This window comes from Scyliorhinus torazame, chromosome 13 (genome assembly GCF_047496885.1).
Source record: "Scyliorhinus torazame isolate Kashiwa2021f chromosome 13, sScyTor2.1, whole genome shotgun sequence".
Taxonomy (NCBI): Eukaryota; Metazoa; Chordata; class Chondrichthyes; order Carcharhiniformes; family Scyliorhinidae; genus Scyliorhinus; species Scyliorhinus torazame.
This window is the reverse complement of record NC_092719.1, coordinates 59,037,484-59,058,678: the sequence shown is the minus strand read 5'-3', so window position 1 is coordinate 59,058,678 and position 21,195 is coordinate 59,037,484. Positions and strand designations below refer to the sequence as shown.

General features: G+C 45.4%; 1 protein-coding gene across 5 annotated transcripts in view; it reads left to right on the top strand.

The window, feature by feature from the left end:
• The window catches only part of LOC140388049 (uncharacterized), a 110,949-nt gene that overhangs the window by 26,725 nt on the left and 63,029 nt on the right, over window positions 1-21,195 (top strand). For all 5 annotated transcript variants that reach the window (XM_072471643.1, XM_072471640.1, XM_072471642.1 and 2 more), the window contains exons 10-17: window positions 6,473-6,593; window positions 6,683-6,821; window positions 6,933-7,025; window positions 7,106-7,178; window positions 7,273-7,410; window positions 10,317-10,475; window positions 18,911-19,005; window positions 20,760-20,886. In XM_072471643.1, coding sequence (XP_072327744.1) covers window positions 6,473-6,593; window positions 6,683-6,821; window positions 6,933-7,025; window positions 7,106-7,178; window positions 7,273-7,410; window positions 10,317-10,475; window positions 18,911-19,005; window positions 20,760-20,886 — 945 coding nt within the window. The remainder of the gene's footprint in view (window positions 1-6,472; window positions 6,594-6,682; window positions 6,822-6,932; window positions 7,026-7,105; window positions 7,179-7,272; window positions 7,411-10,316; window positions 10,476-18,910; window positions 19,006-20,759; window positions 20,887-21,195) is intronic.

Sequence of the window (21,195 nt, the reverse complement as noted above, 5' to 3'; positions counted from 1 at the left end):
AAAGAGCTAACGTTTCGAGTCCAAAGACTCTTTGTCAAAGCTAACAGACAGAGAAAGTGGGAAATATTTATACTGTGGAATGAGAATGAAAGTTGAGTCATAGCCACAGAAACCTAGGGAAACCGGGTGCTAATGGCCACAGAAACCAAAGGGAAAGAATGCTAATGGCAGTCCCCAGAGAGTACAAGAGATGTGAAAGGTCAAACAGCAGAGACACTAACATCAGAGGGTGAACTGCAAATGTGGGGGGAGAGGAAGGGGGAAGCAAAGAGGAGAAAGATTAAGGGAAGGTGGATAAGATGGGGGTGGGGGGATTAAATATATATTAAGAAAGAACAAAATGGTAAAAGACAGTTAAAATGAAATGGGATGAAAACAAATGGGCCGAGGTGGGGTAGAGCTGATCACCTGAAGCCGTTGAATTCGATGTTCAGGCCGTAAGGCTGCAGCATGCCTAACCGGAAGATGAGATGTTGTTCCTCCAGCTTGCGTTGAGCTTCACTGGAACATTGCAGCAGGTCAAAAACAGACATGTTGGAATGGGAGCAGGGTCTTTTGTTAAAATGGCAAGCAACAGGAATGTCAGGGTCCTGAATACGCACAGACCGAAGATGCTCAGCAAAGCGATCACCCAGTCTGCGTTTGGTCTCTCCGATATAGAGGAGACCACATTGGGAGCAGCGAATGCAGTAGACCAAATTGGAAGAGATGCAAGTGAAACGCTGCTTAACCTGGAATGAGTGTTTTGGGCCTGGGATGTTAAGCATCAAAGAGGTAAAGGGGCAGGTGTTACACCTTCTGTGATTGCATGGGAAGGTGCCACGGCCGATGGGAGAGGTACTGGGTATGGTGGAGGGGTGGACTAGATTGTCTCGGAGGGAACGGTCTCTGCGGAATGCTGACAGAGGGAGTGAAGAGAAGATGTGTTTGGTGGTGGCACCACGCTGGAGTTGGCGGAAATGGCGGAGGATTATGCTTTGCATAGGGAGGCTGCTGGGATGAAATGTGAGAACGAGGGGGACTCTATCCTTGTTCTGGGAGGGAATGGAGGGGGCGAGGGTAGTGACGTGGGAGATGGACCGCACACTGTTGAGGGCCCTGTCCACAACTGTAGGTGGGAAATCACGGTTGAACAAATGCGACAGAGGCGAAGGAGTTGAGAGAAAGGGATGGAGTCCTTACAGAGTGTAGGGTGAGAAGAGCTATAGTCCAGATAGCTGTTGGAGTCAGTGGGCCTGTAGTGGATATTAGTGGATTGTCTATTGCCGGAAATGGATACAGAAAGATCAAGGAAGGGAAGGGAAGTGTCTGAGATGAACCAGGTGAAAGTGATGGCGGGGTGGAAACTGGAAGCGAAGTTGATGAACTTTTTCAGGTCCGGGCGAGAGCATGAAGCGGCACCAAAATAGTCATCAATCTATCGGTAAAGGAGTTGTGGCAGGGGGCCCAGATAGGCCTGGAACAAGGAATTTTCCACATACCCCATAAAAAGGCAAGCGTAGCTAGGACCCATGCGGGTACCCATTGCTACACCTTTGATTTGGAGAAAGTGAGATGAGTTAAAGGAGAAGTTGTTGAGAGATAGAATGAGTTCAGCCAGGCGGAGGAGAGTGGTGGTGGATGGGAATTGGCCGGGCCTCTTTTCGAGAAAGAAGCGAAGGGCTCTCAGGCCATCCTGGTGTGGGATGGAGGTGTAGAGAGATTGCACATCCATGGTGAATAGAATGCGGTTAGGGCCCGCGGACTGGAAGCTGTAAATATGACGCAGGGCATCAGAGGAATCCCGGATGTAGGTGGGGAGGCAATGGACCAGAGGAGTGAGGATGGAGTCAAGATAAGAGGAAATAGGTTCGGTGGGGCAAGAGCATGCTGACAAAATGGGTCTGCCGGGACAGTCCTTTTTGTGGATTTTGGGAAGTAGGTAAAAGTGGGCTATCCGGGGTTGGGAGACTATGAGGTTGGAAGCCGTAGGGGGAAGTCATCCGGAGGAAATGAGGTCGTTAATGGTGTTGGAGATAATGGCTTGATATTCAGTGGTCTGGTCATGGTCCAGGGGGAGGTAAGAGGAAGGTAAGACGAAGAGGAGGAGGTACCCGCATGGATCCTAGCTACGCTTGCCTTTTTATGGGGTATGTGGAACATTCTTTGTTCCAGGCCTATCCGGGCCCCCTCCCACAACTCCTTTACTGATACATTGATGACTATTTTGGTGCCGCATCATGCTCCCATGCCCACATGTCTATTCTTGGCCTGCTGCAATGTTCCAGTGAAGCTCAACGCAAACTGGAGGAACAACATCTCATCTTACGGTTAGGCACACTACAGCCTTACAGCCTGAACATCGAATTCAACAACTTCAGATGATCAGCACTACCCCACCTCGACCCATTTGTTTTCATCCCATTTCATTTTAACTGTCTTTTACCATTTTGTTCTTTCTTAATATATATTTAATCCCCCCCCCCCCAATCTTATCCACCTTTCCTTAACCTTTCTCCTCTTTGCTTCCCCCTCCCCCCACATCTGCAGTTCACCCTCTGATTTAGTTTCTCTGCTGTTTGACCTTTCACATCTCTTGTACTCTCTGGGGACTGCATTCTTTCTTCTTTCCCCTTGGTTTCTGTGGCCATTAGCGCCCGGTTTCCCTGGGTTTCTGTGGCTATGACTCATCTTTCATTCTCACTCCACAGTATAAATATTTCCCACTTTCTCTGTCTGTTTGCTTTGACAAAGAGTCATCGGACTCGAAACGTTAGCTCTTTTCTCTCCCTACAGATGCTGCCAGACCTGCTGAGATTTTCCAGCATTTTCTTTTTTGTTTCAATTTATATTATCACCCCCATGAGCAGAGACCTGATTATAACAGAAGCATCTCATGGCAGCTGTTTCTCTGTGCAGGGCCTGAATAAATCAGAATGTTAGTCTTGTGTGCAGAAATAAATAGGTCTGAATTTCTGTGGGCCTGTGTTCGAGCCTAGACCCAGAATTATGAAAGCTGAACACACGAGAAGCCAGGGTCCCAAGGAATTATTGAAAATGGTCCTTGGGTCTCACCTTAATAATTGAGATGATGTTGCTGCTGCTGCTGATCAGCGTGGAAAAACCTCAACACTGTGCCCATAAATTTGGCAATGTGGCCAAGGCCTGTTCAGGATATCCCACTGCTAAATTGCACTGGCCAGGGGCTGCTTTACTTACACTTAAAAAAAAAGTGCAATGCATGCCAAATCCTGCTTGATCTAAATTTTAATGAAATAATAATGGGTTCTACTCTTTCCTGGTGATCCTATCTGTGCTCCTGGAGCCGATTCTTAATTTTGTTCACCTTCCATAAGTATCAATAAAATAATCAGTAACCTTAGAACTTTTTGGGGATTCACATTAAAATTTCAAACTGGTTCACACGATCCAGGTTGGCAGCAGTAATTTCAATTCGAACTTTCAAGTTGAAGTACGCAATTGCTTTGAAGGTTGTTAGTTAAGGGCACTGCAAGACTAACAGTACCTTGTAGGTTTATTTGCATGAAGGTCGACTTTATTTGTTCAATTCTTGTAATAGAATATAAATGCCATTTAGCAGGAATGGAATCTATAATGTAGTTTAAAGGACATATGCATGTGGCAATGGCTTCATGTATCACAGCATAGTATATCTATTAAACCAAAATTGTGAATAGTTTGAAACATCCCATAAAGTTGCTTAATGATCAAAGAGGATATCCAGTGAGATTATTATGTCATTGTCTCCAAATTGCGAGAATAGCATTTTACAGGAAAATAAACAATTTAGTATTGTTCTGTTAAAGCAAAACAATAGATTCTAAGTGGTTGCCTGTTTGAGAACACAATCATATGATCACAGAATGGTAACAGTACAGAAGGAGGCCATTCAACCAATCGTATCTCTGCTGGTCCTCTCTGAAGGAGCACTTCACAATGTGCCACTCCCTTTCTATTCCCCCATTTGGAGGTGTACTGAGGTACAGTGGAAAGTATTTTTCTGCGAGCAGCTCAAACAGATCATTAAGTACATGAAAATAAAATAAAATAAAAAGAAAATACATAATAGGGCAACACAAGGTACACAATGTAAATACATAGACACCGGCATCGGGTGAAGCATACAGGAGTGTAGTATTACTCAGGTCAGTCCATAAGGGGGTCGTTTAGGAGTCTGGTAACAGAGGGGAAGAAGCTGTTTTTGAATCTCTTCATGCATGTTCTCAGACTTTTGTATCTCCTGCCCGATGGAAGAAGTTGGAAGAGTGAGTAAGCCGGGTCAGAGTGGTCTTTGATTATGCTGCCCACTTTCCCCAGGCAGGGGGAGGTGTAGATGGAGTCGGTGGATGGGAGGCAGGTTTGTGTGATGGACTGGGCTGTGTCCACGGCTCTCTGAAGTTTCTTGCGGTCTTACTTTCTATGGTGCATCTGTAAAAGTTGGTAACAGTTAATGTGGACGTGCCAAGTTTCCTTAGTTTCCTGAGGAAGTATAGACACCGTTGTGCTTTTGTGGTGATAGTGTCGACGTAGGTGGACCAGGACAGATTTTTGCTGATGTGGACTCCTAGGAATTTGAAGCTGTATACCATCTCCACCTCGGCCCCGTTGATGCTGACAGGGGTGTGTACAGTACTTTTCTTCCTGAAGTCAATCCAGCTCTTTAGTTTTGCTGGCATTGGGGGATAGATGGTGGTCGTTGCACCACTCCACTAGGTTCTCTAGCTCCCTCCTGTATTCTGACTCGTCGTTATTCGAGATCCATCCCACTATGGTAGTGTGGTCAGCAAACTTGTAGATGGAGTTGGAACCAAATTTTGCCACGCAGTCGTGTGTGTGCAGGGAGTAGAGGAGGGGGCTAAGTGCGCAGCCTTGCAGGGCTCCAGTAGTAAGGACTATTGTGGAGGAGGTGTTGTTGTTTATTCTTACTGATTATGGTCTGTGGATCAGAAAGTTGAGGATCCAGTTGCAGAGTGAGGAGCCAAGTCCTAGGTTTTGGAGCTTTGAACAGAACTTGGTTGGGATTATGGTGTTGGGATTATAGCCATGTAATGAATTTTCTTTTCAGATAATGATCCAATTACCTTTTCGATTCATTTGCTGTTGGTACTAGAATTGGCCAACTTCTGCATTCAAGTAGTGCCATTGCTGAGACATGGTCCATATATTTACCTCGGGATGAAAAGTTTGATAAACTCTAAGCTGCCTCTTTGTAGATTAATGAATTTGTGAACAATAATTCTGTTTGTGAACATTACCAGTTTAGGAGTGGCATGTAACAGTTTGGACTAAAATCAAAAAGTTCACTTTAGCCCCCAATCACTTATGCAATATTTCCAAGTGGACTACTCTTGCTTCTCATTCATGTCTTTGTATAGTTGATTGGCAGCATCTGATCATGCAAGTTTGAATATTCACAATAGCTTTCTAAACGTTGACATTTAAACATCTGCAAAGTCAAGAGGTTCATTTCATGAATCTTCTTTACAGTACCAAGGAACCCAATTAGATTTGAAATTAAAAGAACATAATCAGGCCCTCTGGCCATTTGAATCTGTCCATCCAATCGAGAGGGAGTATACACCTTTCACTCACCCCTCAATTACGCTATCTCCTGAGGAGATAAAAGAACAGAGAAACAACCTGTGACCCATTCAGGAAAAGCTTTGGGAAATTCCCCTCTGAGTTCCTTGGAAAATTGGGAATGGCTCTGGATGACAACAACTGATGACCATGCCAATTAGGTTGCAACTTATCTTCTAGTATTAGAAATATCCTTTGTCAATTAAGATTGGAAATACGCGACTACACCAAAATTTCAGTTCCAGGTAAACGACTTTGGAGTGGATGTTGCCAATTTGGGATGACTCTGGTGTCCTTCAAAGATGGTGGGACGATCCCAATTCCATAATTAGGGTTAGGGTTAGGGTCAGTTTGACCGAGAGCCCAGAAATCCATTACCCGTGTTGATACACCTGAGCCCCAAGGTTCATTGGTTCTATACAGTGGATAGTGAGTGGATCAATGGGTATGGAAGTGCCGTAGCTTGGCATGGGGCGGGATGCTTGAGGAGCCATGGGGGTTGAGTGGGATGCGTCTGGTGGCATGAGTGGGTATGAAGAGTGTGTGGGGGTATGAGGTAAGGTTGGGGAGGACCTTTCTACTTTTATCCTATCTGAAATGAGTTCCCATAGTGCTGAGGCAAGTCTTTGAAACTGCCTGCCTTGGCACGTGGCAGTCCCTCTTTCCCGGGTTGGTTGGCCTAATTCTAGTCCACACCACCAGCCAACAATGAAGATTCTGCTTTTGCAGGCACTTTTTCCTGAGGTGGGTGAGAATTTTCCTGACTCCTGCGACCCAGCTTGGTTATGAAAATCCAGCTCTGTGTCATAACCAGGTTTTCAATGCTGCAATTATACATGAAAACTTTGCATTAGGTGGATTTCAATGCACTTACACCAGTGTTTTTCTTCAGGCACTGTTCTTGATAACGTAAGAGGTACCAACAAATGCATCAGAAAAGCAGATTGTCCCTGCATATACAGTGGAAAGATTTATGATGTTGGGCACCAAAGAAACACTTCCTGCCAGACATGGTAATGGTTCCTCATTCATCTCACGTCTGAATACTCAACAACCAAGTTGTCAATTAATTGACTGATAACATTTGCCTCTTCTGTCTTAGTGTTTGTAAGAGTGGACTATGGGAGTGCGGTCACCGTAACTGTACCAGAAGGTGCAAAGTAGAAGAAGGAACACACATTTCAACTTTTGATGGGAAACAGTATAATTTGAGAGGCGATTGCAATTACATTGCAGTTTCAGTACGTGAGATTTTTTTGCTACAGTTGTGATAGACGGTATCCATGCTATCAATCCTTGTTGGCAGGATTTTAGTTTCAATATTTTAAAATTCTATTTTTTAAACCCCATAGGGACAATTCTGGGTAATACAAATTGAGATGCGCGTATGTCAAAGTGCAGTTCAACAGATCTGTTTACGACGTGTTGTATATTTTCACAGTAGGGTAAGTATTTTTGATTATTTTTTACCGCTTCTTTATTTATTTAAATTATACCAGAAAAATTGACATTTTTTTCATTATAGGTCACCTACGAATTCAGCAACAATGGTGACATTTACTCTGATGGAGAGCAAATTAAACTTCCTCATGACATGGGTAAAATCAAAATTGAAGAAAATTTATTCCTCCTCTTAAACAGAAAGCTAAAATTGTTCAAACTTAATTGTAACCTTTTTTTTAAATTCCACAGGTGGAGTAATCATATTTGAACAGTCTTCACAGTTCATCCAATTTGCAACGTCGTTTGGGCTAAAAATGCAAGTGCAAATATCTCCCACTATGCAGCTGTACATTTCATTGGAAGAAAACAAAAAAGGAACTGTTAAAGGTATTGCTAAATAATTGGAAATGGACCTTTGAGGGTGTGGTGTGTGTTTGTTGGGGGTGGGGGTGGGGGTTGGAGGTTTGGGGGCGAGGAGGTTTTGGGTGCCCAATTATGGGGGATTTTTAAGCAGTCACTCAGATCTAGGAGGAAAGTGTGAAGGCATTAATTAAAAATGGTGACCTGATCTCTAGCTACAACGGGCAGTTCCGGCAAGTGGAGCTCCCCTTCAGGGGCGGCACGGTACACAGTAGTTTGCACTGTTGTTTCACAGTGCTAGGGTCCCAGGTTCGATTCCCGGCTTGGGTCAGTGTCTGTGCGGAGTCTGCTCATTTCTCCCCGTGTCTGCGTGGGTTTCCTCCGGGTGCTCCGGTTTCCTCCCACAAGTCCCGAAAGATGTACTGTTGGGTGAATTGGACATTCTGAATTCTCCCTGTTTACCCAAACAGGCGTCTGAATGTGGCGACTAGGGGCTTTTCACAGTAACTTCCTTGCAGTATTAATGTAAGCCCACTTGTGACAATAAGATTATTATTCAACACGAGTAGCATTGAATAACCAAGTGTTTCTCAGCACTGCGACTGCCGGGAAACAAGTGGCCAAATGTACTCGCTAGGGGATTTTATTCCCTTTTGGGAAGATCACATCCTCTGTTTGTGAAGTCAATTTTAAAATGACTTGCAGCAAAATTTTTTACAGTTCAATCAGAAGCATTGTTTATTCATATACTCATATCCTGGGCATGGTCATCAGAACTGCACACACATAAGGGCGGCATGTGGCGCAGCGGTTACAACTGGGATTACGGCGTTGAAGACCCGGGTTCGAATCCCAGCCCTGGGTCACTGTCTGTATGGAGTTTGCACATTCTTGTTATGGGCCAGGGTTTAGAGAACCCCAAAGTGTGGACTTCCCCATGGAGTTCACCTGACCCACAACTTTTAATAGATTGTGGTATGGGGAGCACACGGCCCACTCTACAGGTGTGGTACAGCAGAAATGGAAAAGTATTTTTTTAAAGCAAAACAATGTTTATTTTATGAACTCAAGTTAACCTTTTTAAAACATACAGTGAACATCTTAGCAACCATCAATTCAAATACAACCCCCAAAGAATACAACACTAAGTAATCCTTAATAAATTCCCAAACAACATCCAGAAGACAAAAGAATCACCTTTTAACAGAAGCACATTAGGTTTACATTCACTACTGAGAACATTTATAATTCTGAATTCACCAAATGATCAAGAGATAGTCTTTTCATGGCAGAGAGATCAACAGAACACCTGCTCTGTCTGGCTTCAGCTCCAACACTGAAAGCAAAACTAAAACACACCCTGCAGCAAACTGTCTAAAATGAAAGTAAAAAGCTGACAGACAGCCCAGCTCCACCCACTCTCTGACATCACTGCAGTAGTAAACACACAGTTCTTAAAGGTACTCTCACTACAGCTATTTATATACACACCCATTGAGAAACACCCATTTTTTAAAGGTACTCTCACATGACATTCTCCCCAAGCCTGCATGGGTTTCACCCCCACAACCCAAATATGTGCAGGTTAGGTGGATTGGCCATGCTAAATTGCCCCCTTAATTGGGGGTAAAAAAATAATTGGGTACTCTAAATTTATAAAACAAAAAGTACTGCACACACATAGGAACACAAGAAGGAAATAGGAAACAATAGGCTATTACAACGAGGAATGACTTCAAACAAAAACATCCAATATATATGCCAGGATTATCCGGTCCATTATTGTGGGGCCCACCACAGGGGTTACAGTAACTGCCTATTGCCCATTGGCTTGTGGCCAGATAGGACATCCCTGGTGGTGGACTGGGCTGGAATATCCCACCCATAGATATTAATTTGTGTGAATGTTGGAGTCTGGAACATCAGATTCATTGGGGGTTCCTTCACTGACGAGTTGAAGTTCAAGCAGGTTCAGCGAGGTGAAAGCAGAAGTTGCTGGTTTTCCACGTGGCATGTTTTGTAGCGACAGAGGCAGCACGTCATTGGCCAATGGCGGGATTCTCTGCTCCCTCCAGTGTCAATGTTTTTTTTTGTTTCTACCCGGTGGGGTGGGGTTTGGGGTGTGGTGGGGGGTGGAGGGGGGTGGGGGGTTGGGGGGGGGGGTTCACCATTGGCAGGACTGGAAGATCCCACTCTGGGAATGGTCAGAAAATGTTGGCCACTGTATTTCTTCAAAGTTGCTGATGACGCACCAAGATGTGGTTAGAATACCGAGCCTGGTACGCTCTACAGGCAATGACATGAATCTTTCAGAGAACCAGGCTTCGGGGTGGTTTAGATTTGAGGCTAGCTTTGTTGTCAGCCTGGAGTCCCACTTTGGTATTACCAGGCTGGATATCAACAGCAGACTGTCCTGGAAGTCCAGGAGTGTAACATTAAAACTTGCCAAAGGCCAAAGGAGCTGCTGCAGGATTCTCTGTCAGCGGAATCTTCTGCACGTCGGCAGCGCATCCATGCCCCTGCATTTCCTGTGGCGGGATTCCTGTGGGCTGACCACAATGGGAAACCCTATTGGCCAGCGCTGCGAACGGACGTGCCAGCAAAGGGGACTGGCAGGACGGAGAATCCCGTCCCTGATGTTGTGCATTGATAAGTCAGTATTATGTTAACAATCAGTTTCTATGGTCCAAACTTTCCAACCCTTTATGGGATCTTCCAGTCCTGCTGATGTCAACAGAGATTTCAATGCCTCACCAGCCCTGCTGTAGTGCTGGAAAATCCAGGCCCCACCCCTGTTGTCTATCCCAGCTGTTTCTATCCTTTCCCCCACCGTCCCCTGGAATGAACTATTGACGATGTGACTGTTAAAACAACTGCTCAACCAAATCAGATCATTACATTTTTGTGATGTCATGTAATTGTTTAATTTCCAGGCTTATGTGGAACCTTCAATGACAATGCTGCTGATGACTTCACTTCTTCACAGAACGTGGTGGAACAATCAGTTGTCAATTTTGCTCAATCATGGCAACTCAATCCAAGCTGCAAACCTCCTGAAACAGTAGATCCCACTTGTGTTAGTTCAGAAAAAGGTAATGCTCCGTTTCAGCCACAATAGAATTGTCTTCATTTTGTTTTGTAAGTGTCCTTCCATCTGTTTTGGATCATTCTGCTGGCACACAGTGTTTGATCTACAGAGTCAAATTCTGGCAAGCATTTTCCACTGAGATAGGAACATTGCAGATTTGTGTTGAAATTGCCTTGTTTTTTCTTAAATGTTTTTATTAACGATTTTTCATATTGTACAAAATAAAGGCCAGCGTGACCACACATCAAGAACAAAAGAAGAAAAAAGAGAAATATATACACATCGGTCACGTTTAATTATTTACATCAGTTTACTTTCGTTATTTACAATAGCTACGGCTTCTTGTTTTACTTTCTCCAGAAGGCGTTCCTTTCTAGCTGGGTCCCCTGCCTCCCTCTCCCCCTTTTCTTCCTGACCCCCCTTCCCTTCTGCTCTTCTTCCCTCATCAGTTTTTGTGCCCTGTTTCTGTTTAGTTGGCGTGACGCCATGTATTGTGTCGCTTTCTGGGCATGGTTTAACACCACGCCTCTTTATTCACCCCCCTCCTCCCCTTCCCCCCCACTTTTGTTTGCATCTGTTGTTGTTCTGTGGCATCCCTTTCCCTTCCTCTGGCTTATTGGCTGTTGGCTACAAGCGGGCCTTGGAACAACTGGGTGAATGGCACCCATGTTTTGTGGAAGGCTTCTTCCTACCCCCAGATGGCAAATTTAATTTTTTCCATCTGGAGGAATTCCGATAGGTCGGCCAGCCATATCTGCAGCTTTGGGTGGTGCTGCTGATCACCAACCAAGCAGGATCCTCCAGCGGGCAATTAGGGAGGCAAAAGCGAGGGCACTGGCCCTCCTCCCCATGAAGAGATCTGGCTGTTCTGATACCTCAAAGACTGTCACTCTCGGGCACGACTCCACTCTCATCCCACCACCTTGAACATTGCCTCAAAGAAAACTGTCTAGAACCTGACAAGTCTGCGGCAAGACCAGAACATGTGGTTTATCCTCCACCTCCGGGAAGACCTACTCATTCGGGTTCTGGTTAAGTGTGCTCTGTGCACCACTTGCAGCTGCATTAGGCTTAGCCGTGCACATGTGGAAGTGAAATTGATTGTGTACAGTGCTTCGCTCCAGAGTCTTCACCCTATTTCAAACCTGAGGTCTTTGTCCAGTGGTGTGCCTACCCTACCTATTAGTCACCCATGCAGGTCGCCTCAGTTCCCTCTCCCTCGTATGTCCACATCCAATAGGTCCTCTAACAGCGATTGTTGCAGTGGTCGTGGGTACGTTCTTGTTCCCTATGTGGAAGTTCTTGACCTGCATGTCTCGTAGCTCAATACCATCTGTCAGCTAGAACCTCGCTGTTAGTTCCTCAAGTTCTGTCAGTCTGTTATCTGTGTAGAAACCCCGTAACTATCAACGTCCCACCTGTCGTGTCTCCACCTTTTGAAGGTGGCGCCCATTATGGCTGGCTTGAACCTGTGGTTGTTGCAGATGGGGCTTTATTGGACATTTAAGTTAATCCAAAGTTGGTTCTACGACCAGAGTGTTGCAATCAACACTGGGCTCATTGAGGATGGGAGCGTCGCCAAGGCCAGTGCCCGAAGGGAGGTCCCCATGCAGGAGCCCTCCTCCATTCGCACCCATACGCCTTCTGGCTCTTTCATCCACCAACTTACCCTTTCCACAGCTGCAGCCCAGTGGTAATACTGCAGGTTTGGGACAGCTAGGCCCCCCCATGATTCTCTTTCTCTGCAGCAGCACCTTTTTGGGGATCAATTTTTCTAATGAGTTGAAGAAGGCCTTTGGGATGTAGATCGTGATGGATCTGAACAGGAAGAGGAACCTGGGCAGTATGCTCATCTTGATCGTCTGCACTCTCCCTGCCAGGGAGAGTGGGAATGAGTCCCTCCTCTGCAGGTCCTGTATTATTTCCTCCACCAGGCTGGTCAGGTTCCATTTGTGAATCCTTGTCCAGTCATGGCGATTTGGATCCCCAGGTAGCAGAATTTGTGATAGGCTTGTTTAAATGGCAGCTCCTCCAGCTTTGCCCCTCCCCTTTGCGAGTTCAACGGGAAGATCTCAGTTTTGCTCAGGTTAAGTTTGTCTTCCTTTTCTACATCCAGGGAGATGATCATCTCTGGTGTTCTGTCCCTAAATGGGGTCATTATCATGTTCAACAGGTGCCTGATGTTCAGTATTCGTTGTGTACCTTTGACAACAGTGATCGTGGGTACGACATACCTCCACATCATACCTTTGACAAGATGGTCCTCTGCTACCACCTCTGGTACGCAGTCCTCCAGTCGCCTGGCAAGGATCCTGGCCAATAGTTTCACGTCTATGTTTAGCAGCCAAATGGGTCTGTAGGACAGTAATCTGTTGTGTCTTTGTCTCTCTTGGGTATCTGGAAGATTGAGGCTTATGCTAGCATAGGTTGCAAGTTGCCCCTCGCTAGTGAGTCCATGTACATCTCCGCAAGTGCGGGGCCAGTGCCACCGTGAATATTTTGTAGAGGTCCGCCGGGAAACCATCTGGTCTCGGTGCCTTCCCCGCCTGCATGTAGTTAATACTCCCTGTGACTTCTCCCAGTTATGGTGGTGCTTCCAGTCCCCGTTTTCTGTCTTCCCCCACAACTGGCATGCTCATTCCATCGAGGAACATCCCCAAGTTCCCCTTTGCGGGGGGGGGGGGGGGGGGGGGGGGGTCGGAGGTGTACAGCCCCTGGTAGAAGGTCTTGAATGACTCATTGATCTTATTTGGCTCTGCTACTAGTTTATCTTTGTTATCTCTTTTTTCAAATAAATTTAGAGTACCCAATTAATTTTTTCCAATTAAGGGGCAATTTAGCGTGACCAATCCACCTACCCTGCACATCTTTGGGTTGTGGGGGTGAGATCCACGCAGACATGGGGAGAATGTGCGAACTCCACATGGACAATGACCCAGAGCCGGGATCGAACCTGGGACCTCATTGCCATGAGGCAGCACTGCGCCACATGCCACCTACCTTTGTTATCTCTAATCTGAACTATTTCCCTCGTGGCTGTCTGCTTTCTCAGCTGGTAAGCCAGGAGGCGGCTGGCTTTGTCTCCATGCTCGTACAGGGTCCTCTGTGCATGTCGGAGTTGGTGCACTGCTTTCCTCATGGAGAGCAGATCAAAGTTCTTTTGTACCTTTTTCCTCTCTGCTAGGAGCTCTAGGGTTGGAACCTTGGAGTATTACCGTCGACCTCCAGTATGGAGTCGACTAGCTGTTGCCTAGCTGCCCTCTCTTCCCTCTCTCTACGTGCATTGTAAGCAAAGATTTCACCCTTGATCACCATCTTCAGCGCCTCCATGAACTTGGAGGGTGAGATGCCCCCATTCTGGTTATCAGTAATGTACTCGTCTATGGCCTGTGATATTTTCTCGCAAAATGCCTAATCGGCCAGGAGGACCATGTCCAACCTCCATAGGGGTCATTGCCCTTCTCCAACCTCACATCCATGTAATGTGGAGCGTGGTCAGAGATTACAATCGTGGAATATTTCGTCCTTACTAACCCTGGAAGCAGTGATTTCCCCACTACAAATCAGTCAATCCATGTATATACATTGTGTACTTGGGAGAAAAAGAAGATCTCCTTCTCCCCTGGGTGGGTGAACTGCCAGAGGTCCACTGTCCCCATCTGTTCCATGAATAAATCACATTTTTTCACCTTGTTGGAGGTCTTCCCCATTTTGCGGCTTGACCTGTCTATCCGTGGGTTCTGCACACAATTAAAGTCCCCCCGTCCCCATGATTAACCGGTGCATGTCAGCATCAGTGATTTCCGCCGTGGTCTTCTTTATAAATTCCGTGTCATCCCAGTTGGAGTTCACCAGGATTACCAGTGCCCTGTTCAGGACACCGCTGATCATGACATACTGCCACCCTGGGTCTATAACCGTCCTCGTCGCAGTAAATATCTTCCTCTTGTCTAACAGTAAGGCTAGCTCCTGGTCCTTGTCCCATAGCAGGAATGGTAGGTCTGTCCCACCCAGGTCTTCCCACAGTCAGTCCTTCTCCCTCAGGTGTGTCTTTTTCATACTTTTCAGTGGGCGAATACCCTGGATCTTTTCACTGGACCGTTGACGTTCCAGGTGACTATTCTGATCGGTTCCCGCCCCCCCCCCCCCTTCTGCGGGATCAGCCAATCTTACCTGGCGGACGCGTCTCTGCACTCCGGTGTTTCCCTTTGTTAGGGAGCCGTCCAAAATGGCCACAGTCACCGTTCTCCCCCTTGAGGTTGGGCCCCTGCGCTCCGGGGCTTCCCTTTGTCCAGGGGACACCCAACATGGCCGGCAACTGTGTGTATGCCATGTGGGTGAGCCCCTGCACTCCGGGGTTTCCCTTTGTTCAGGGACCCTCCAAAGTGGCTGCTTGCGGTGCCTTTGTGTTCCAAGTCATCACGTGTGGCCCTGCTGCAGCCAGCCTAATGCCCTTACTATTTTTGCTGTTGTCTCTCCCGCCCCATTCCCTTCTCCGTGTTTCTTCCCCTTGATGCTGACGTGTACCCATCCCCCCTTTGCCAGGTCCTCTCTCTCCCTTGAGGGAATTGCCCCTTTCACGCTTATTCTTCCTGGTGCTAGCTTTCCTGCTAGTGTGCTGGCCCCCTCCCAGGGTCGGTTATGCATTCCCCCATTGCCGCTGTCTATTCTCCCTACCAGCCGTTTTCCTCACCTTTTCCTGCGCTCTGCTGCCCTTGCTCTTTCCTTCCTCTGTTGCATCTCCCCATCCTCAGAACAAGGCAATGCAGTCCCGCACAAAGTGTCCTTCGAGACATTTCATTAAATTAGTAAATAAATAAAGTCTCTTTGGTTGCTCTTTTCACTGCTGTCCCTGCTGCCATTTCTCCTGCTCGTTCTCTGGGAGGAATACGTCCGCGTCCGCAGGGGCCATGAAAAAGTGCTTCCTGCCTTGGAATCTGACTCAGAGTTTGGCCGGATACAGCCACTTGTACAGAGCTGCTTCCTCCCTGTTGAACTCTGCCTGGGCTTGGCCAGGTCAGCCCCCATGTCCTGATATATCCTGATCAGGTGACCTTCCCAGTTACAGTTTTTCATCTATTTCGTCCAGCGCAGGTATTGATATCGATGCATTTTAGCGATTATAGCCCTCGGTTGTCTTCCAGCCTTGGGTTTTGGACGGAGCAACTGGTGGGCTCTGTTTATTTGTGGTGGTTTGGGGAGGCTATCCGTTCCCACAAGATTGCCCAGCATTTGGGCCACATACTCCATGGGGTACCTGCCTTCGATCCCTTCTGGCAGACCCACTATCCGCAGGCTTTGCAGCCTTGAGCGGTTCGCCTGATCCTCTACCTTCCGCCTCAGACTCCCTTGTGTCGCGACCAACCTTGTTATTCTTTATCCAGAGTGGCGATCTGATCATTCTGATCTGTTGGGGCCTTTACTAGATCCTTTATGGTGCTCTCCTGGGCTTCCAGTTGCCTGTTCACCTTGCCCAGGGCCACCTGCATAGTCACCAGAGCTACCGCAGTCACCACCCTGACCTCCACCTGTATGCCGTTTTTTGTCTCCTCTCTGTGTTCTCTCAGTTCCCTTGAGAGAAATATTTTCCAACAACTCTCTGGTGAGGGAGGGCTCCTCGTGCGGCGGGTCGGTCCTTCTCGCTCTGGCGAGGCCCGAGTTTCATCGCCTCGTGCATCTGCCGGCTCAGTCACTTGCTTCTCCTGGTTTTTCCCATTTCTTGTCTCCTTTCGGCCTATCGAGTTGCTGTTGCTCAGTATCTCTGTTTGCGTTGGTGTTGGTTGAGGTGTGGGGATACTTTTTTCCCTGTATTAGCGGGTTATTTTGCGTTAAAGAGCCTATTTTCGAGTTCATAGGAGGAGAGCCACCTGATGTATGCCTGCTCAGCACATCCCCGTCACCGGATGTTGAAATTGCCTTGTTAATTTTTGTTTACATGCAAGTTCCTCCTGAATATTGTCAGCTAGCCCTTTGTCAGAGAAAAAGTTCAAAAAATTGGTGCATGTGGCATGCACTCTGGATTAATAGTAATGAATTTCCATTTGTTGTTAATTGGTCCTTGGGATGCTTTACTGCAATTAATTAACAATGTATTTGAATACACCTATTGGAATACACCACTACTCAGTTTCAACAGTTTGATTACAGGTCAGAGTGAAGGTGGAAATTTAAGTTGCCCATTGAATCAGTTTTCCTATTCAATCGGATTAAGGCTAAGGTGTATTTAATTTCGACTAAGCTGATTTTTCCTATTGTAGCAGAAATATGTTTGGCCAGCGATGGTGATAAAAGTGACGGAATAGCCATTGGAGAAAGATGCCGTGAGGCATAACATAAAAGCTTATGGTTAATGACTCCCTACCAAGTCATTTGATGCTTATTGAAAATGGAATCCCCACATTTAACAGGAGAGGGTGTTTATTTAAAAAATACCGGGACTGTTTGCACACAAGGCCTTTTGTTCCAAATGACACCCATGTGAAGAAGGTTGCTAGGGAAAAGAGTTGTGAATAGTAATTGACCTCAAGGGTACAGTAAATAAATGATCCAGTAGCTTTCGAGCTATTTCTGCAACCAAGGTCCTCATAAGGCTTTGTGTGAATTTCCTACTCTCCCTCCCCTTGTGCAATAACTGGTACCAATGCATTCCTCAATAGGAATTCCCATGTTTAAGGTACCTGGAAGACTACAAGGACAATACAAAGGTGCATCCAACAGATCCAGTTGCACGTAAGAGGTGGGACCCCCCTCCCCCCGGTAGGTGTTTTCCAGCAATGGAGGGAGCCCGCCATTGGCTGCCGGCAGGATATTCCGGTCCCGCCGATGTCTGCTGCATCTTGCATGGCTAGCTCATCCCACTGTCGGGGAACCCACCTTGGGGGTTGTCTTTGGCGGGACCTTCTTGATGTGTTAGGCAGGTTGGTTCGATGTGGACTGCACTCGATACAGGGAAGTTAGAAACAGACGTCGATCACAGGAGAAGATCCAACACTTTTTTATTCAACTAGATGAACTGCTGTACATAGTCAGCTGTGGGTCGACACTATACTGATCTGACCAGTGACCTTGTAGTAGCCTGACCAGACTTACTAGCTACCGCATGGTGTTTGTGCTTGCTAGCTCATGGACTCTGACTGTCTCAGTAGCTGGGTCCCAGGAGAGCGGGAAACCTAGTGCCCTCTGGCTTTATAGTGGTAGTGTCTTGTCTGGTGATTGGCTGTGCTGTGTTGTATGCTTACTGGTCATCCTATGTGTCAACCATTGCCTGTCTGCATCTCATTATATACATGAGTGGATATTATGACACTTCTGATCCCTCCAACGGGGAGGGCTTAACGACCCCACCCACCGTGCTTGATATCCATTGCAGTGAGTCAAACCTACCTAATACTCATGATGATTAGGGAAGTAGCTTCAATTTCTAAGAGAAACTGGACAAATTGTCTCTTGTACCCAGAATGTAAGTGACTGACTGATCAGTACTTTATGGTTTATGATCATGGTAGTGTTCAAAGCATTCTGAACCATGAAATCAAGCATTTTAGAAAAACACATGAAGAACGGGACAAAATGGCACATTTACAAAATGCTTTGTTGAATTACTTCATGTCTGACCTAGCCTGTGAGCTTTACTAAAGAGGAGATGTATTATCACAGCAGTCAGAGACCTCGCGATGTAACAAGCATTCAAGGTTTTAATTATTGCATTGTAGCAAGCATTGGCAGCACAGAGGATATAGGCAGGCAGACAGTTCACAGCACATATTGTTCCAGGCAACAGATGTACTGGCATAGGTGAGGAGCAGTGCCTAAGTTTTCTCCTTTCTTGTGATTAACAGCATTGACAGCTTTTGCTCAGCAGGCGTTCAGACATTTTCCCCACCAATTGTGCACTGAAGCCGAATGGCTGAATTTTTATTTATTTTCTGACTGACAAGTTTATATTGTACGATTACAATCCAGGGGCTGGTTTAGCACACTGGGCTAAATCGCTGGCTTTGAAAGCAGACCAAGGCAGGCCAGCAGCACGGTTCAATTCCTGTACCAGCCTCCCCGAACAGGCGCTGGAATGTGGCGACTAGGGGCTTTTCACAGTAATTTCATTGAAGCCTACTTGTGACAATAAGTGATTTTCATTTCATTTTCATTCATTTTTCATTAAAATTGTTTTCTCAAAAAACAAATATTTGAAAGCAATCCATTCCAAAACACCCACAACTGTTCCAATTGCACGAAGAAAGCATGCTTTGGGTTGCATTTATAGTTAACAGTGGAATTTCCAAACCATAACTCAAGATGTCAGCTGATCTCCTCAAATGTTGTTGACTGAGGCATGATTTATTATCGCTATATTTGTATTACATTAAGTTGATGACATTATCTGAATTCAATGTATTCCTTGCTCATGTATAAGCAATCACTTCCTCATCTTTGTTACAGATATCTATGCAAAAAAACATTGCTCCGAGCTGATAAACTACAATGGCGTTTTTGCTAAATGCCATTCTGCAGTAGATTACGACAAATATTATGAGGTAAGTGGAACTATTTTGCTAAAATGTGCAAGTGAAAATTTTTCAGAATCAAAGTCAAGTAAAGCTGCACAGCCTATATTTAACATAGAGTCATAGAAGCCCTACAGTGCAGAAGGAGGCCATTCGGCCCATCAAGTCTGCACCGACCCTTCAAATGAGCACTCTACCCATGTCCACTCGCTCGTTCACCCGCCCTATCCCTGTAACCCCATAACCGGACCTGCACTTCCCTGGACACTAAAGGGGCAATTTATCATGTCAATCCACCTAACATGCAGATCTTTGGAATGTGGGAGGAGACTGGATCACCTGGAGAAAACCCATGCAGACATGGGAAGAATGTGCAAATTCCACACAGTTACCCGAGGCCAGAATTGAACCTGGGTCCCTGGTGCTGTGAGGCAGCAATGCTAACCACTGTTCCACTATGCGGATTAAGTGTGGAACGCCTAATAGGGACATGGATTAAGCAAAATATAATATGGCCCGATAATTCTTTGATAGCTCACAAGCCGTGAAATGTATAAAAACAAAAATAGCATTTGTATAAAAGAGAATATTCCTTCAGTGCATTAATGTAGTATTGATCAATGACTAGGTCCGTTATGAAATCATTTCGTAATAAAAATGACAAAAAGGCTTCTTGAGATGATTATTAGGATATTAGTCAGAGTTAATAGAATATTTGATTACAAATATAGAAAATGGATATATACACTTACAATTGAATGAGGATGCGATTAAATAAATTAAGGAATTGTGCAAGAGAAGTGGGAAAAAACATTGAACTAGTACTACTCCTGCTTTGATGCAGAAACAATAGCTCAGATATTAAGGTAACTCATATAGAGGAATCTATAAGGACAGATACTGAGCTAAAAATTAGGGGCTCCATTTCAAAGATTAGTTTTTTAAACCACCAAAGCTGCAGTAGTTATAAAATTTCAAAGTGTGCAAGGAAGTTAAAATAAATTATTCATTATTATTATAAATCTAATGCAATTTAATCACACATGTTTTGTTCGTCGCTTGACAATGTTATTTGGAATTTTATGGTAAATGGAATTATACTGATACAAAAAACAAATGTCACCTGTTGACCCATTGAACCAGGTTGTATTGTGAGGAAGAATAGAATGGAAGTGATCAAAACTCTCTAAAATAACCGATATAAAACAGAAGAGCCTATTGCCAGGACTACCCATATGTTTAAAGCAAAAGGCTCCTTGTAACAAATTTGATTCTCATGGCATTAATAGGATCCCGATTAATGTATTAAGTCAGGACTGGTGGAGATCGGCACTGATTTGTACTACTTCTGTGGGCCCCTGGTCAGCTCAAATTCTTGCAAAAAATAATCTGGGCTGCTATTGCCTTGGCATCCTACCTTCTGCGAACATGATGCCCCCACAGTACATCTTGCAGCAGTCATCACAGCTTGATATAAAGTCGCAAATTGGTAAGTTGCTTCAGGCCGCCTGTTTGGCACCCAGCAACCTCCTGGAACATGTAGCTGAGGCCAGGTCCTCAGAACCATGGGGACCTTCTCACGTGGCAGAATGGACAGACGACCAGTGCTCGCTAACATTCGGTTGGCCTATAGTGGAATTTGACCCCATATGCTTTTTAAAATTATTTGGATCCTCCTATGTTCCGATATTCCGCAATTCAGTTAACTTTAGAGATTTGCAAATATACATCAACTTATCAAAGAAAAAAAAACATTATCATTTTAATTGTACTTGCTTTTAAAGATGTGTAAGCAATCCATCTGCACCTGTCAGAATGTTGATCGCTGCATCTGTGCAGCACTCGGGGCCTATGTTCATGCATGTGCAGAAAGAGGTATCATCCTGAGCAACTGGGCTGGAAGAGTTTGCAGTAAGTTGAGATATTTATCTTTCATAGAATTTTGCACCAGTTTCTGTCGGCAGAATCAGTTGCTTGAAAACAATTTATAAAAGTTACAAATGAATATAATTTTATTGATGCACAGAGACCACGTCCATACTGTTCTAGATTGATGCTGAGCTCTATAGCTGCAAATTTTATTTCTGTTTTGGTGAAAATGCATTCCAATTTGCTAAGAAATTCATCCATGATGGACTCAAATGGCTTTGAGATCTTCACATACCAAATTAGTAGACAGCTTAATTAATGGGGGAGTGAGTTCCCTGACCTCACCTAGAA